This window comes from Podarcis bocagei (assembly GCF_964188305.1).
Source record: "Podarcis bocagei genome assembly, chromosome: 7".
NCBI lineage: Eukaryota > Metazoa > Chordata > Lepidosauria > Squamata > Lacertidae > Podarcis > Podarcis bocagei.
In genome coordinates, this window is record NC_138132.1 from 7,886,616 (window position 1) to 7,905,416 (window position 18,801).

Sequence of the window (18,801 nt, forward strand, 5' to 3'; positions counted from 1 at the left end):
TTATGATTATTGCTACATCTATACTGCCATTTCTGTTAGCCCAAACCACAGTTTCCAGACCCACTTTGAACAACAGCTCAGTGGAAACAATGGTTAGCGGAAACGCTGTCGGAAGCGTCGATCCACAGTTAGCTTCAAAACAGAAAAAGAGGGCTTATGTGTAGAAAATGTGCAGATTTTCACGTAAGGTTGAATGCAGTTGCATGTGAGAATCTGTAGACTGGGAGCATAATGTTGGCAACAGAAGAGTAGCAGAAGAGGACATTTCTGACCCTCCCTGGTCCTCAAGTCACACACAAGGAGCTTTCATGAGAACAAAACAGTGGCTCTTCCTCTACTTCCTCTTCCCCCAAATCAGACTGGGAATGATGGGGCAGTGTGGAGAAACAACCAGCCCTACAAAAGGCTCTTCCACCTGCCTCTCCTAGAACGCCCCTCAAGTGGTGGTGGTCCTGCCCCACATTCTGCTACACACACCCTGCATAACCAGGAATTTTCTAAGGGCGGTGAACCAATAGAACAGCCCACCTGCTCCACCACCCATAACTGGGAGGGTGGAGCAATAAAACAGGTTGCAGGAGGCTGTTAGACAAACATTTGGGTGGATTGCTTTATTCCAAGAAATGGAAGGCGGAACAAGTCTGAATAGTGTAGCGCCAAACAGTGTCACGCCAGGAAAATCCCCAGTTGAAATCTCACCTCGGCTAACTAGGTGGACCTTAGGCAAGCCATACCAGGCTTATCCATAACGGAGTTTAATGTCTGTTTCTCATTGAATTTGCATAGTCCACATGACGTTAACACACACACACACACCCCAAGCAGCACCCACCTCAATGCTTTCCTTCCATAAATTCAGGTTCCCCAATTAGGGGGATGATCCGATAAGCTGAGCAAAACCGGGCTGCAAACTGCTCCGTTCAGGGTTGCAGCCGATTTGGGTCCATGTTTTAGGGTGACACAAGAGCAACCCTCGCTTTCTGCCACTCTCTTTTCCATGCCTGCTACTTCCTCAATGAGTTCATTTGTTTTCCAGTCGTACTCATAACTATTTATGGTGTGCTCCCAGTCCCGAACCGGGGAGGGGGGGGGTTGTTTGTTTGTTTGTTTATCAGGTTTGCACAAAACCAGAAAGCAACACAAGCAAATTTATTACTGCGCAACCGGGGTGCTTTTGCATGCGCCGCAGCTATCTGCATGCGTGCCCCGTCAGTTCTTAACTGGCAAAACTGAATCAACAAATGAGAAAGCAGGCGCAAAAACAAAAGGGAACACTTGCTGGTATGGACAGGAAAGACCAAAGTTGTTTCTCATATATAAATTCAGATACATGTGGGTGGAGGCTATTCCAATCTAATTTGAATGGGGTGGGGAAGTAGACAAATGGCTAAATCAGGTGTCAGAAAACTTTTTCAGTCCACTGTCCCTCAGAACTTGGGGGGGGGCAGACTATATTTTTTTGGGGGGGAATGAACAAATTCCTATGCCCCAAGAATAACCCAGAGATGCATTTTAAATAAAAGAGCACATTCTACTCATGTAAAAACATGCTGATTCCCGGACCGTCTGCAGGCCGGATTTAGAAGGCGATTGGGCCGGATCCGGCCTCCAGGCCTTAGTTTGGCTACCCATGGGCTAAATAATGCTCAAATGTGTGTGGGGGGGACCCATTGTCTCTAAGCCCCACCCCTCCCTTGGCCATCTGTAGTAATAAAGAACCGCCTTACAGGCCTGATGTAAGGATTGCTGTGGTCATGTGTGTGATGCTCTCTAAGCACCCAAAAAGCACTTTTAAAATGCTAAGCGCCCTGTCGCCATTGCTATAAAGGAGACTGGATTTTTGTTTTTGTTTTTAAGAAGGATTTTCTTCTCTGCTGCTTCTCAAAGGTTGGCACTGATAGACCAAGAGTCCCCTTTGGATTCTTAAATAACAAATGAGCAGTGGTCCTTCTCTTCTCGTCTCGGTGAAATTCTTGGTTCAACTGGGATTTAAATCTGGGTTTCCTACCAGCCAAACCCAATACTCTAGCTTTTCAGGCAGGCCTCCTTTCTTAAACAAAAACCCGTTCAGGTCCACCGATGTCTTCCTGCTGCCTTTCAAGGCCTTCAGAACAGGCTCCGTGAACAAATTTTATGGCCCCCGTCACCCACAGCAACAGACGACAGGCATATGGCCAGTGAGGACTGTGGCACCAAACTGTATTGCTTGGTATCGCCCATCCCTTGGCAGCAGTTCCTCACTTATCCTCGAGGATCAATAGTTTTGCCAATTAAGTCCCTATCTTATGTAAATAGCAGGCGCTGCCTCGCTGCCTTGAAGCATCTGGTTCAGTGGCTTTGAGCAAATAAAGGACTGGTAAACAAAGATGGCGCCCCAAGAGGAAATGACTGGGCTTATGGACCACCAAGCCCACCTCGTCTGAAATGGAGGAAAGCTTCAGCAATGGCAGCCCAAACTTCCTGAGAGGACATTTTCTACTCTCTGTACCCTGTGAGATGGTACTAACCAGGGATGTTTCACCTGGGAACTCTCAAGTGCGCCTCATATTTTCCTTTCCGCAAAATTTCAGTGACAAGCCTGGTGGCGGATCTTCCTGCTATTTGTGGCCCATCTGTATATTTTTTCCCTAGTAGAACAAGAAAAGGGAGAGGCTGTGTGTGAGGAAATGTCCCCCTTTCTCTTATAATTTGTCAAAATAAAAAAATTCCTTCCAGTAGCACCTTAAAGACCAACTAAGTTAGTTCTTGGTATGAGCTTTCGTGTGCATGCACACTTCTTCAGATACACTGAAACGGAAGTTGCCAGATCCTTCTATATAGTGAGAAGGTGGGGAGGGGTATTACTCAGAAGGGTGGTGGGAATGGGAGATTGGCAGATAGCTGAGATGAGCCTGTTGACGACTCTTAACGACTGCAATAGGTCTTACAGGAAAAGGCAAGGGGTGAGAAGGTGAAAAATGGCTTAGTCATGTATAATGAGATAAGAATCCAATGTCTTTGTTCAAACCAGGTCTCTCCATGGTTTTGAGTTTGGTAATGAGTTGCAATTCAGCAGCTTCTCTTTCCAGTCTATTTCTGAAATTCCTTTGTAGTAAAACAGCTACTTTGAGATCTTGTATAGAATGTCCTGGGAGATTGAAGTGTTCTCCTACTGGTTTCTCTATTTTGTGATTCTTGATGTCAGATTTATGTCCGTTTATTCTTTGGCGTAAGGTTTGGCCTGTTTGTCCAATATAGAGAGCTGAAGGACACTGTTGGCATTTGATGGCATACACAATGTTAGACGATGAGCAATTAAATAGTCCCGAGATGGTATGTGTGATGTTGTTGGGACCAGTAATGGTGTTGTCCGGGTGTATGTGGCAGCAAAGTTGGCATCTGTTCTTATAATTTGTGTCAGTGGTGCAAGTGGGCCCTCTTCCTTTTATACTTCCTACCATAAAATGGTCTTTTCCCTCCATTCTTTGGGCAAGCGGTTGTCCCATCATCAACACCTTTTCATCTGAGGCACAAGACAAATTCAACAGGTGCAGCTGTCTGCTTTTACTGTGCTTCAGTGGCAGGAAAAGCTCCACCTCTTGATTTCTGCCTGCTGTGTAACTATTGAAAGCATCAAATGTTGGACCATTTCTTTGTCATTTGTCTCCCTGGGGAATGTTCCGACTCTCCTGTAACCATCTCCTTTTGTCTTCCACAGGTGTTTCCTTCGGTGAGCACGATGACGTCCAGCTTGGGACCTATGAACTCGATTAATTCCTACGTGACGCTGAACCCCCTCACTTCCCCCAGCTCCATGAACATGCCTTATCCAAACAGCGGATTGAGTAGCCCTTCTCTCACTGGACTGACCAACGCCACCAGTTCGATGGGCCTCCCGTCGGTGGCGTCTCCCGTCAGCCCAGTTTTGACTCAGCTGGGAGCTCAGGCCCCCACACTCAACTCTCTGTCACCTTACCAAAATGTCGGCCAGTCCATGGCCCCGCTAAGCTACTCGCCGTCAGGCATGAACAGGCCCAAGGAGATCAACAAGTCGTACCGGCGCACGCTGACCCACGCTAAGCCTCCTTATTCCTACATCTCCCTCATCACCATGGCGATTCAGCAGGCCCCGAGCAAGATGCTGACCCTCAACGAGATCTACCAGTGGATCATGGACCTCTTCCCCTACTACCGCGAAAACCAGCAGCGCTGGCAGAACTCCATCCGCCACTCCCTCTCCTTCAACGATTGCTTCGTCAAGGTGGCCCGTTCCCCGGACAAGCCTGGCAAAGGCTCCTACTGGGCCCTCCACCCGAATTCGGGCAACATGTTTGAGAACGGCTGTTACCTGAGGAGGCAGAAGCGTTTCAAAATCGAGGACAAGGCCAAGAAGCCCAACTCCAAAGGCTCCAACGCCCAAGAGCAGGCCTCCAAGATGCCTGAGGGTCTTCAGGAAGGCCAGAGTCCCAACACGGGCTCGGAAGGAGCAGAGTCGGGCCACTCAGACACCTCCCATGGCTCCGAGGAGCAAAGGGGTTTGGTGCAACTCGATTGTTCTGGGGGTCAGGGCTCATCCCCCGTTTCCGAGGCCTCGCCAGCCCCCATCTCCCAGTCCATGAATAGCCACTACTTTGCCACCTCGATTACCAACCTGGATCTCCCGAGCGACCTCAAAATGGACCCTCAGTTCAACTTCAACCATCCCTTTTCCATCACCAACTTGATGTCCACGGAGCAGAACCACAAGATTGACCTGAAGTCCTACGAGCAAGCCATGGCCTACAGCGGCTATAGCTCCCCACACGCGGTGGAAAGCAAACACCCCTATGAGGCATCCACTTCGCTCAGCGAGACCGGCTCCTATTATCAGAGCCTGTACAGCCGCTCCTTGCTCAACGCCTCGTAAGGTTGTCGTTGTGAGATAGGAGGGGGCCAAAGGAACAAGAGAAGCTCTGCCTCGTGCCGCCATCACCAGCAAGACCACCCACGAGATGTTCTCTCCCACCGCCATCCAATCCCATCATGGCCCGTGGGAAAGCAACCAGAGACTTGGCCTACTAGACTCTCTGACGAATCATTACGCTTTCCAGACCTCAAAACCGAAATTGCCTCATAGCGGTCAAGAGCTCCTTTGGCGGCCTTCCGTGTCAATGGACTCACTTGCCCATCATGACCAGGGAAAAGCAAGGAAGAACAAGCTCACGCACCTTTGGGCCACCAACCAATGGCCAGTTGGGTGATAAAGGCCATGGATGGAGTCATCTAAACTTCAGCATAGGTTCGCACCCATGGCAGATCCCCACCACCTCAAAATGGTGGACCCAACTCTGAATTTTATGGTGACTAAAGATGCTTGATATATCTCCAGGAGTGGAGCTTGGATGGGTGTCCAGGAGGAATACATGAAAAGGGGCAGAGAAATGGAAATTTGCAAGCTGGGGAACCACCCCTTGGCCCAGAACATTTGGACTTTCCTGTCTCAACGCAGATGTTACAGTCAACGGTTGAACTCTTGTCTTGAGATTCTCAAACCCACCCGTTTAGGTCAGAATGATACGTGGCAGGACTCCATTGTTACACACACATACACACACACACACGGGTTTGGTTACCCCAAAGACAATTTAGGCCTCAGCCTGAAGAGGAGCAGGGAAAATATAGTTCACATCTATCTTCTTCTTTTTTTAAAAGAAAAGAAAAAGTGGCTTTATATATTTAAATATTTGTGCTTTCTGTTGGGAAAAAGGGTAAGAGCTGATTTAATATATCATACTTTAGAGACAATTCAAGGCGGTGTTTGTTTCAAGTGTCCTTTTCTTTTTGGTATTAATGATAATTAAAACAAAACGGTATTCAGGGTTTCCCCTCCCCCAAACGCCATCTCACTGCTAGCAAGGAATTTATAACTCTGATCTGGTGGCACAAGCAACAAAAGTCTCCTGGCTCCCGGTACTTAAGACCTCGAAAATATTTATTTATTTTTAACACATGCTTCCCCCGATCTTCCAGGGCTGAGGGTGGGAATGAGTGCAGCTGCCTACGTCAGGCCCAGCTCACTGTTCGCCTAACGCCACAGACTGACAGCACTTCTTCAAGATTTGGAACAGGCTTCTCCCACAGCCCCACGGGGACATCCCAGGCATTGAATCTGGCCCTTTTTTTGCATGCAGTGCCAATGCTGTACCATTGAGCTACAAACCCTTCTCCAGAAAAACAACCTCTGCAGAGCAGAAATAGCGGGTGTAAACTTAAAAAACAAAACCTGCCACTATCGTGCCCAGATACAGTGGTGCCTCGCAAGACGAAAAGAATCCGTTCTGTGATTCTCTTCGTCTAGCGGTTTTTTCGTCTTGCGAAGCAAGCCCATTGACGGATTAGCGGATTAGCGCTATTAGCGGCTTTTAGCGGCTTATCAGCTTATCAGATCAGCTGATAAGCGGCTTAGCGGCTTAGAAAAGGGGGGGGGAGGGAAAAAACCAGCAGGAACTCGCAAGAGATTTTCGTCTTGCGAAGCAAGCCCATAGGAAATTCGTTTTGCGAAGCACCTCCAAAACGGAAAACTCTTTCGTCTAGCGAGTTTTCCGTCTTGCGAGGCATTCGTCTTGCGGGGCACCACTGTACTCAATCAGCATAGCTGTCAACTTACAAATTTGAAAATAAGGGATCAGCAGCCTCGAAAATAAGGGATTAGCAGCCAAAATAAGGGACCAACAATTACTTTGATAAAATACATATTTTGTTGTGTGCAAATGGCTTTAGATACCTATTAGGTCCATAAATTACCCTATAGCATATATTCAACACAAAAAAACAGCAACAATTTGTTGTTGACAAAGCACAGCTGGACATAGAAAGGGCCCCATTACCTTATTACCTTCAGTAGCTTATTTAAGGGACATCATCAATAAGGGACAGCAGCGGGACATGGCGCTGGGATAAGGGACTGTCCCGCCAAATAAGGGACACTTGAAAGCTATGTCAATCAGATCTCTGCCACCCTTCCAAAGACGAATCGGAAAAGGCAGCCCAATCACAGTGTACAATTAACAAAACAAAAATAAGAGCGTAACCCAGAAGAAAATGGGGGGGGGGGGAATAGGCACAGTGACGTTACATTGCTGAAAATGGAACTTACCTATTTTATTTTGGATTGAATCGGTATCACTACCAATAAACCTTGGCTTGTATCTCCGTATCGTTCTCTCCCTTTGTAGTCCTTTCTCATCCTTTGAACGCCTGCAAAGAGACACAGCTAACTTCAAAGTGCCAAGGAAACCACACGCTTGTGCAAACAGGGCTAGATCATAGAATTGCAAGGAACACCCGGGGGTCATCTAGTCCAACCCCCCCCTGCAAGGCAGGAATCTCAGCTAAAGCATCCAGGACAGATGGCCGTCCAACCTCTGCTTAAAAACCTCTGGGGGAGGAGTGATCACAACCTCCCAAGAGAGATCATTCTGGGGTTGAACGGCTCTTACTGTTCTTAGATGTAGAAGTATAGAGTCTGATTAAATTGGTCAGCCAAATGGCACAACAGGTTCCGCCTCCTGAGTTTAATGCAAGGCGAAATCCGCACCATCGTTTTTATACTTCTCCTCTCTAAGCCCGTTCAGCTTCCTAGATTCGCAGGGCAACTACTGAAACCCAACCATCAAATGGTACGCATGTCCTGGAGGAAAAAGAGAACATAAAGTATGGCCAACCCTAAATCTGTCCCATCAACAGGACCTTAGGAATTTACCGTATTTTTCGCTCTGTAAGACGCACCAGACCATAAGGCGCACCTAGTTTTGGACTACAACTCCCATCAGTCCTTGCCCGCACTGATAGGAACGGTAGTCAAAAACACCCGAGGGCACCAGATTGGGGAAGGCTGGTACAAACTTTTCAGGGCCTGCACCACTGAATTCTGCTGTTGTCAGGGAGCCAGCAAACTGGTCCATTTATTTTCGGTCAGGCTTCGCCTGTAGCCCATCAGATTTCGCCCTGTGTGACCAGTGGTCCAGCGTCGTGCCGTTGATGCAATATTTCTGCCGCTGGAGGGTCCCTGCTTCCAGCGTCTCGGAGCCGCTCTATCAGCACGAAAGGGGGAGCTTTTTAGCCACCGCAGGGTCCAAAGCCAAGCCTTTAGGGATGCTGGAAGTTTTGAGGGAATCGTGCACAAGTTCTGTGATGTAAAATGGAAGACATAGCTTGGGTCGCAGAATGTACCGTGTTTGTCGCTCCATAAGACGCACCAGACCATAAGGCGCACCTAGTTTTTGGAGGAGGGAAACAAGAAAATAAATATTCTGAATCCCAGAAGCCAGAACAGCAAGAGGGATCTGGCTTCTGGGATAGCCTCTCGCTGTTGTGGCTTCTGGGATAGCCGCGCCAAGCCTCTTCAGGGCAGTGGGATGAAGGCTCCCCCTGCCCGAAGAGGCTGCAGCGGCTAAGGCAGAAGCCAGGAGAGGCGTTTTGCTGAAGGGGCGCTGCGCAGCTCTCCCTCTCTGCGCAGCGCCATTTGCTCCATAAGACGCACTCACATTTCCCCTTGCTTTTTAGGAGGAAAAAAGTGTGTCTTATGGAGCGAAAAATACGGTATTTATCAAAAGTTCTACCCCACTTTTCAGCACATCTGGGTCTCAAAGCAGCTTACAAAAAAAAATGCAATATACAAAACTTTAAATGGACTGAAACACTCAGGAACAGCATTTACAGTTACAAAGGGCTCCTGAAATCCAGCTGTTTTTAGCCTGGCACCTGAAACCTGGCAGAGATGGTGCCCATCTGGTTCTTAATGGGAAGGAGTGCCATAGAGATGTGTCGCTTTCCTTAAAAGAACCAACTAATGGGCAAGATTGACATCTGTCTGGGGAATATTTGCCTCAGCCGGCACAAGCCAACCATGTCATTAACTCAAAGAAAGCTGGGCCTTTGCTTCGGCCTAGCAGCCCCTGCCCATAGCAAAAGGGAAGCCATTTTGAAGTGGCCGGCCAACAACACAACTTGCCAGGCCCCACTGCCACACAAGCCTATTTTGGCTGTTTGAGAGGAACAAATGGCAGGAGATGAAATCCCAAAAGTGTGGGGGGTTTTTTGGTCCAACATGTGCTGAAATATATTCTTCTTCAGGGGCGCTTAGAAAGCATTGTGCTCCTTTAAGCGCCTCTGTAGAATTTTAATCTGAAACACACTGGGTCAATAAAATGTTATGGTACACTTTTGGTGTGTGTGGGTTTTTTTATCTCCCTGCCATTACTGTTTTCCCACCACAGGGGGCTGGATTCGGCCCTTCTTTCACAAAGCGCTCCACAAGATTCAAAATGGCGGGGAGATCGCCTGTAGAAGTTGTTAGCAACCGCAGAGGCCTTGCCTCTCTCCACAAGGGCAAAAACACTGTCCCAGAAACGTTAAGACCCCAAATTAAGGAGCCTTCAAGCCAAGATGGGGAAAGGGAAGAGCAGAAAGTGGGACATGAAGGTCCTTCCTTGGTCAAACATCCTATCTCTCACGGCTCCTCTCAGGCTTCTTATTTGACTTTCCAGAGAGACTGGAAGGAACTAAGGGGCCTAAGATGGAGTCACAATGGTGCCTTGTTCCTTCCGTTTTATTTTTCCACTGGAGCTGATGGGAGTTGTAGTCCAAAATATCTGGAGGGCATTAGACTGAGGAAGGTTGCTAGACGGTGCCTTTTTTAAAATAAATAATTCCAGTGGGCCTGCGTACTGCGTAGGGATGCTGAAGGGACAAACCCTTAAAATAAGAGTGATTGTTGTTATTACTACAGATATTTTGAGGAATACAAAACCCACAATAAGCGACCATAAAATGCAAGCCTTTTGCAAGAGAGTAGGCTATTAAACTTTGCTGCCTCCACTGCCAGTCCTTAGATCTGAAATGACACCCCTGTCCCCAGGCTTCCCTGCATTTCTGGAAAGTGACCCCTTCTTTGATGTGCACTAAGCAATGCCATCTGCAGTCAAGGAGATCTGAATTTGCTAGACAAAAGGAAAGCTCTTTGCAACACAGGTCTGATGTTAAACCACTGAGCCTAGGGCTTGCCGATCAGAAGGTCGGCGGTTCGAATCCCCGCGACGGGGTGAGCTCCCGTTGCTCGGTTCCTGCTCCTGCCAACCTAGCAGTTTGAAAGTACAAAGTGCAAGTAGATAAACAGGTACCGCTACGGCGGGAAGGTAAACGGCATTTCCGCCGTTCGCCAGAAGCGGCTTAGTCATGCTGGCTACATGACCCGGAAGCTGTACGCCGGCTCCCTTGGCCAGTAAAGCGAGATGAGCACCGCAACCCCAGAGTTGTTTGCGACTGGACCTAATGGTCAGGGGTCCCTTTACTTTTACCCTTTAAGCAATGCCATCCGCAATCAAGGAGATCCGAATTTGTTAGACAAAAGGAAAGCTCTTTGCAACACAGGTCTGCTCCTTTGCGCACACATTTCCATAAGCCCTCGGTTTTGCCAGGCGGGATCAGAGCTCCTTTGCAACTCCAGTTCTTGTGAAAGGGCAGGTTAAACTTTGCCGGTCATGAATCTGTGGATAGCTGAGATCTAATGTCCTGAAATCTGCAGGCGAGCTCAGCAAAAGAGGCCTAACTTTAGAATTCAAGAGTTGAATGGTGATTCAGTCTTAAAACCTAGAAGTGTGACGTTTAGGAGTACGTGAGAATCCTCACAAATTCTGATGAAGAGGAGCAGGATTTCAGGGAGAAGTGAATACACCTCCCTGCAGGCCACTGCCCCAACCTTTATCCTCCACCACTGCCACCCACCCACGGTGGTCCATGACCCCTGGGTTTGTTTACTCCTCAAATACAGTGCCCACACTTATCCTCTGGCGTGGTGGTGGTGGTGGGGGAGAATCCAGGCCTTCAAATCCCACCTCCTGCTGCCCTTGCAGAGCATATTAATCATTAACCGGCCAAAGCCCCAACACCCAGGCACCAGGGTCATACAAGAGCCACGTGGCCAAGCACACACCACAAGGGGACATGTCCTAAGCATGCACGTTTTGCAAACCCCAGTCCGCTTCTCTCCCAGCAGGACCCAGGTCACTAAAATTCCAAATTCGCCCGGGACCTGACGAAAATCACTGTTAAAATATTTTTTTGCAGGAAGGCTACAGCGTTGTTTCATCCCCTCTCATCAATCCGGCCAGCTACGAAGGCCCCACCGAAAGAGGGAATGGAAAACTAACCCTTTTCTCTGGAACGCTGCAGTCCAGAAATTCAGGGACCCACCCAAATTCTCCACGCCTTTTGGAACGTACTCGCCACCCACAACATCTGTTTGGGGCATTCTGCACAGCAATGCATACTATCAAAACACTCTCCATCAGTCAGCGGTTTACAAATCTAGCCTAAAGGACACCAGAGGTCCTCAGAAGCTTGGGGGGTGGTCTCTCACCAGAGCAGATGAGAGTTCTTGAGAAAAAAGCTTCCCCTGTAATCTGGGGAGGCAGAGAAGCAGCAAACTGCACATTCTTGTGGGGCCGGAGTTAAGCGTTCATTTGTTGAGGCTGTGCCCCAGAAGACATTGATCCCAAATGCAGGTGTTCATCGGCTTGGCACTCTCAAGAATATAATAATATAAGAAGGGCTCATACGGACTTCTGCTTGATCCACCACTTTAACCTGGAGAAATCTGATATTTACCGCTATCCCATGGATTGACGTTTGCTCCCATTCAGCACTGAAGAGCAGGTTTTCCCCAGGAAAAGCAGCAGGAGAAAACAGAAAACTACTTGATCCCCTGCTTTCTAGGCACAGGACAAGTAGAAGTGAACGAGCCCTTACTCCAGTAAGCACTGGTCTATCTAGCACAGTGGGGCTATCTTTGAAAGTGACCCGGAAACTGCAACCAATCCAGAATGCGGCAGCTAGACTGGTGACTGAGAGCAGCCGCCGAGACCATATAACTCTGGTCCTGAAAGACCTACATTGGCTCCCAGTACATTTTCGAGCACAATTCGAAGTGTTGGTGCTGACCTTTAAAGCCCTAAACGGCCTCGGCCCAGTATACCTGAAGGAGCGTCTCCACCCCCATCGTTCAGCCTGGACACTGAGGTCCAGCGCCGAGGGCCTTCTGGCGGTTCCCTCATTGCGAGAAGTGAGGTTACAGGGGACCAGGCAGAGGGCCTTCTTGGTGGTGGCGCCCGCCCTGTGGAACGCCCTCCCATCAGATGTCCAGGAGACAAGCAACTATCTGACTTTTAGAAGACATCTGAAGGCAGCCCTGTTTAGGGAAGTTTGAAATTTTATTGTGCTTTTAATTTTCTGTTTGGAGTACGTCTGGACAAGATATAAAGACTTACTTGAAAATAAAACCCCAAGGTGGCTATCACCGATGGAGGCGAAGGCTCAGAAAAAACTCAATATGGAGGCCAAATGGCCAAAATATTGGGAGATTTTGGAACAGGAGGGTGACAAACGGAAATTGCACAGTTTTGAGAAATTAAAAGATAGAGTGGGAGATTATTATCAAATTCATTATTATAAAAAAGGAGGTTTACAATTTGGACAAAAAAATTGGTTTCCAGGTGGAAAAATCAAAACTGGAAACAGAACTGTTAGATCCCAAAACCCAGATACTATCAAGAATGTATAACTTGCTGTTGAAATGGAATACCCAGGATGAAACGGTTAAATTGGCTATGATTAAATGGGCTCAAGATGTTGGACATAGTATAATGTTTGCTGACTGGGAACAGTTGTGGACCACAGGTATGAAATTCACGGCATGTAATGCCTTAAGAGAGAATATTATGAAAATGATATACAGGTGGTACATGACACCAGTCAAGCTTGCAAAAGTATATCATTTGCCCGATAGTCAAAATAAAAAAATTCCTTCCTGTAGCACCTTAAAGACCAACTAAGTTAGTTCTTGGTATAAGCTTTCGTGTGCATGCACACTTCTTCAGATACACAGATGGGTAGCCGTGTTGGTCTGCCATAGTCAAAATAAAAAAATTCCTTCCTGTAGCACCTTAAAGACCAACTAAGTTAGTTCTTGGTATAAGCTTTCGTGTGTATCTGAAGAAATGTGCATGCACACGAAAGCTTATACCAAGAACTAACTTAGTTGGTCTTTAAGGTGCTACAGGAAGGAATTTTTTTATTTTGACTATGGCAGACCAACACGGCTACCCATCTGTATTTGCCCGATAATAAGTGTTGGAAATGTAAAGAAAATGAAGGTACATTCTTTCACCTTTGGTGGATGTGCCCAAGGATTAAGGCCTTCTGGGAGATGATCTATAATGAATTGAAAAAGGTATTTAAATATACCTTCTTGAAGAAACCAGAGGCCTTCCTCCTGGGCATGGCCGGCCAATTGGTGTTAAAGAAGGATAGAACTTTCTTTATGTACGCTACAACAGCAGCAAGAATACCGTATTTTTCGCCCCATAAGACGCACTTTTTCCCCTCCAAAAATGAAGGGGAAATCGGGGTGCGTCTTATGGGGCGAATGCCTGCAAGCCTCGCGCGCCCGGCAGGAGGTCCGACCGGGTGCGCGAGGCTTGGGGCGGCAGCCTGTCGCCCGAAGCAGGGGGAGCCCTCTGGAGGGCTCCCCCTGCTTCGGGCGAGTGTCTGCAAGCCTCGCGCACCCGGCAGGAGGTCCCACCGGGTGCGCGAGGCTTGGGGCGGCAGCGGACTGCTTGCGCGCACCGAGAAGCTTGGGGCCAGCTGAGCTCAGCCCGCCCCAAGCTTCTCGGTGCGCGCAAGCAGTCCGCTGCCGCCCCAAGCCTCCCGCACCCGGCAGGAGGTCCCGCTGGGTGCGCGAGGCTTGGGGCGGCAGCGGACTGCTTGCGCGCACCTAGAAGCTTGGGGCGGGCTGAGCTCAGCTGGCCCCAAGCTTCTCGGTGCGCGCAAGCAGTCCGCTGCCGCCCCAAGCCTCCCGCACCCGGCAGGAGGTCCCGCTGGGTGCGCGAGGCTTGGGGCGGCAGCGGACTGCTTGCGCGCACCTAGAAGCTTGGGGCCAGCTGAGCTCAGCCCGCCCCAAGCTTCTCAGTGCGCGCAAGCAGTCCGCTGCCGCCCCAAGCCTCCCGCACCCGGCAGGAGGTCCCGCTGGGTGCGCGAGGCTTGGGGCGGCAGCGGACTGCTTGCGCGCACCTAGAAGCTTGGGGCCAGCTGAGCTCAGCCCGCCCCAAGCTTCTCGGTGCGCGCAAGCAGTCCGCTGCCGCCCCAAGCCTCCCGCACCCGGCAGGAGGTCCCGCTGGGTGCGCGAGGCTTGGGGCGGCAGCGGACTGCTTGCGCGCACCTAGAAGCTTGGGGCGGGCTGAGCTCAGCTGGCCCCAAGCTTCTCGGTGCGCGCAAGCAGTCCGCTGCCGCCCCAAGCCTCGCGCACCCGGCGGGACCTCCTGCCGGGTGCGGGAGGCTTGGGGCGGCAGCGGACTGCTTGCCGGCATGCAGAAGCTTGGGGCGTGCTGAGCTCAGCACGCCCCAAGCTTCTAGGTGCGCGCAAGCAGTCCGCTGCCGCCCCAAGCCTTGCGCACCCAGCGGGACCTCCTGCCGGGTGCGGGAGGCTTGGGGCGGCAGCGGACTGCTTGCCGGCATGCAGAAGCTTGGGGCGTGCTGAGCTCAGCTGGCCCCAAGCTTCTCGGTGCGCGCAAGCAGTCCGCTGCCGCCCCAAGCCTCGCGCACCCGGCGGGACCTCCTGCCGGGTGCGGGAGGCTTGGGGCGGCAGCGGACTGCTTGCCGGCATGCAGAAGCTTGGGGCGTGCTGAGCTCAGCTGGCCCCAAGCTTCTCGGTGTGCGCAAGCAGTCCGCTGCCGCCCCAAGCCTCGCGCACCCGGCGGGACCTCCTGCCGGGTGCGGGAGGCTTGGGGCGGCAGCGGACTGCTTGCCGGCATGCAGAAGCTTGGGGCGTGCTGAGCTCAGCACGCCCCAAGCTTCTAGGTGCGCGCAAGCAGTCCGCTGCCGCCCCAAGCCTTGCGCACCCAGCGGGACCTCCTGCCGGGTGCGGGAGGCTTGGGGCGGCAGCGGACTGCTTGCCGGCATGCAGAAGCTTGGGGCGTGCTGAGCTCAGCACGCCCCAAGCTTCTAGGTGCGCGCAAGCAGTCCGCTGCCGCCCCAAGCCTTGCGCACCCGGCGGGACCTCCTGCCGGGTGCGCAAGGCTTGGGGCGGCAGCGGACTGCTTGCCGGCATGCAGAAGCTTGGGGCGTGCTGAGCTCAGCACGCCCCAAGCTTCTAGGTGCGCGCAAGCAGTCCGCTGCCGCCCCAAGCCTTGCGCACCCGGCGGGACCTCCTGCCGGGTGCGGGAGGCTTGGGGCGGCAGCGGACTGCTTGCCGGCATGCAGAAGCTTGGGGCGTGCTGAGCTCAGCTGGCCCCAAGCTTCTAGGTGCGCGCAAGCAGTCCGCTGCCGCCCCAAGCCTTGCGCACCCAGCGGGACCTCCTGCCGGGTGCGGGAGGCTTGGGGCGGCAGCGGACTGCTTGCCGGCATGCAGAAGCTTGGGGCGTGCTGAGCTCAGCACGCCCCAAGCTTCTAGGTGCGCGCAAGCAGTCCGCTGCCGCCCCAAGCCTTGCGCACCCGGCGGGACCTCCTGCCGGGTGCGGGAGGCTTGGGGCGGCAGCGGACTGCTTGCCGGCATGCAGAAGCTTGGGGCGTGCTGAGCTCAGCACGCCCCAAGCTTCTAGGTGCGCGCAAGCAGTCCGCTGCCGCCCCAAGCCTTGCGCACCCAGCGGGACCTCCTGCCGGGTGCGGGAGGCTTGGGGCGGCAGCGGACTGCTTGCCGGCACGCAGAAGCTTGGGGCGCGCTGACCTCAGCTTGCCCCAAGCTTCTGGATTAGCGCAGCGCACCTGGGGGGGAAATAATTTTTTTTCCCTTTATTTCCCCCCCTAAAATCTAGGTGCGTCTTATGGGCCGGTGCGTCTTATGGGGCGAAAAATACGGTACTCATTGCAAAGTATTGGAAGACACAAGACCTACCCACCTTGGAAGAATGGCAGATGAAAGTGATAGACTACATGGAACTGGCGGAAATGTCTGGCAGAATCCGAGACCAGGGAGAAGAGTTGGTGGAAGAAGATTGGAAGAAATTTAAAGACTATTTGCAGAAATATTGTAAAATTAATGAATGTTAAAATGATGTTGGATTGAAATGAAACGGCTTTAGCAATAAGGCTAAAAAGAATATGTAAAAATGGATTGATAACTAGATGAAAATACGAAGTTATAATATGTTAAGATATAGAATTAAGATAAAAACAAAGAGGGAAGGGATTTGCTGAATTAACCATGTGAACTGGAATACAAAAAAGGGAGGTGTGAGGAGGTCAGGAAACAAGTAAATGAAATATAAGACATGAAAATATTGATTTGCTTTTAATTGTTTTTTACTTTTCATGTATTTTGTATTTTTGTATCTTTTTTATTTTATTATTTTTTTCTTTATTTTTTCTTTTTAATTCTGTAACTTTCTATTGTCTGTAAAATTTCAATAAATATCATTTTTTTAAAAAATAATAATAATTTTATGTTTGGAGCCACCCTGAGTGGCTGGGGAAACCCTGCCAGATAGACAGGGATATAATTTTTTTTATTTATTTATTTATTATTATTATTATTATTATTATTATTATTATTATTATTATCTACACGGACTGGCAGCAACTCAGCCGTCCAGGATTTCTGCCAGGGTTCTGCCCGAGCCCTGCCTGGAAATGCAGAGCAGCGTAGCTGGCGCCTTCTGCATTCAAAGCAGCTGACCTACACCCCCACACCCAGCTCCATCCCATCCCCTAACTCAAGGTTCCCCGGCAGATAAGTCAACGTGGAAAGGATTGTCTTGAAGCAACAAAGTTTGTAAAACCACTGGGTTGGCTAGCGAGAGGGTCAGCAGCAGCAGTTAGGTAACTTCACCCTTTGGACCCAATGGTCTTATGACTTCCCTACTCTTTAGATGATAAAGTGGATTACCTCACCCACTTCAAAACTTTGCAGCATTTGGGGCTACTCCTGCACATTCTGGACTGCAGATAGGGGCCCTTGACTTCTGCCCTAGAGTTCTACCTGGACAGCACCACATAATTCTCTTTACGCCTCTTATTTTCTTTCTCCCTGCCCTCGTTTCGCAAATACTTTCCGCCTAACGTAAATCCAGCAAGACATTGGTGCGATGCTTTCTCTTCTGTTCCCCGCTTTCTAATTCGCTCTCTTCATCCAGTCTCCTTAAATCCCAAAATGAGAATTTTCCCCGCACGGGCCAAAAGAACTTTTCCCCAAATGCGAGGATTGGATGAGGTAAAGGAAAGGCATCACTCTGCACATCAGACTTCGCCAACCTGGTGCCCTCCAGGTGTTTTGGATCGCTCAGTCGGTACAGTGCGAGCCTCTTAATCTCAGGGTTGTGGGTTCAAAGCCCATGCTGGGCAAATAAAGATTCCTGTATTGCAGGAATGGACTGGATGACCTTATGAACTCTACAGTTCTATGATTCTATAACTTCAGTGCAGGACTGATGGGAGTTGTAGTCCAAAACAACTGCTATCAGGTTGGCAAAGGCCGGTGGCAGTGTCCTATCCACACCACACACCCAAGGAATAGGTTTTGACACTGGAAAACAGCCTCCAGCCATGCCCATTCAAATCTATTACTTATCCAAGTTTTCGGCTTGTGTACACACACTCCTGTTTCCCTCCGCCAGTTTGGGAAACGGTGTCTGCGAAACTTTCTCGGTAGTCCGTATGTATCCTGTATCCATCCTGTCATTTCTTACAAAATACTGTGCTTCTCCAAACCGGTTTCAACCCGAATTGAGGAAAAGAATGGCTTAGCTGGCCCTATTTTAACACATCAATGCACACAGAGTTTCTAAAGAGAGAAGCATCGGGGTTCAGTATTTCCTCAGCAGCCAGACCCTTTAATCTCCGCATAACCTCAGAGACACACGGGCCGACCTGTGCTGCTGCTCAGTGGAGACGGGAGGGGAAATTATTTTTCCCCCATGCTCAGAAACACTCTTACTTCTACAGATAGGTAGCCGTGTTGGTCTGCCATAGTCAAAATAAAAAAATTCCTTCCAGTAGCACCTTAAAGACCAACTAAGTTAGTTCTTGGTATGAGCTTTCGTGTGCATGCACACTTCTTCAGATACACTGCTTTGGTCCAGTGTATCTGAAGAAGTGTGCATGCACACGAAAGCTCATACCAAGAACTAACTTAGTTGGTCTTTAAGGTGCTACTGGAAGGAATTTTTTTACTCTTACTTCTGCAACCATCCCAGGCCTCAGCCCTGATCTACACAGGCGGTTGAATGTCCAGGTGGCGGCAAAACAAACTGCACCCTGTGGGTAGGGGACACCGTTTTTAATGCTCCCCCAGGCCCCAAAACACCGGGGGGGGGGAACTAGCATCCCAGGAAGAGAGGGCCTGACCTCTGCCTGCTCTCTTTTTAACGCTAGCTTTCTACTTGCAGGGGGTTTCTTCCCCTAACAGGAGTTAACAACGCCTGCCTACTTTGCAGGCCTGTTGTAAGAATAGTAGGTGCACGTGTGAACGCTCCCTAAAGCGCAAAACCTCGCAAGTGCCAAGCGCGCGCGCGCTCTTCCCTCCTCCGACCTGCTTAGCCACCCATCCCAAATCCCTTTCTCTCTCCTTCTGCCTTCCAGTGCCACTTCCAGGGGCGGGGATGGGCTGGCCCAGGGGTGCCAGCCAGGCCCGCGGTGGGGCTGCTCCCTTTCCGGGCTGGCGGCCTGAATGGAGCCAGTGTGCGCGCGGGTGCGTGCGTCCGCCGGCTGGGCCGGACGCAGCGCGATTCCGCACATTCCTGGAAAAAACAACACCGCCGGGGCTGCAGGAGGGGGAAAAAAAGGGACCTTCTGTGC

General features: G+C 50.3%; 2 protein-coding genes across 2 annotated transcripts in view; both read left to right on the top strand.

Moving 5' to 3' along the window:
* SYMPK (symplekin scaffold protein) overlaps nucleotides 1-18,801 on the top strand; it is a 257,360-nt gene that overhangs the window by 139,821 nt on the left and 98,738 nt on the right. The gene's annotated exons all lie outside the window — the stretch shown is intronic.
* Nucleotides 1-18,801, top strand: part of FOXA3 (forkhead box A3) — a 114,674-nt gene that overhangs the window by 27,582 nt on the left and 68,291 nt on the right. The window contains exon 2 of the mRNA XM_081200508.1: nucleotides 3,698-6,265. Within this exon, the coding sequence (XP_081056634.1) occupies nucleotides 3,698-4,885 (1,188 nt within the window). The 3' untranslated portion in view covers nucleotides 4,886-6,265. The remainder of the gene's footprint in view (nucleotides 1-3,697; nucleotides 6,266-18,801) is intronic.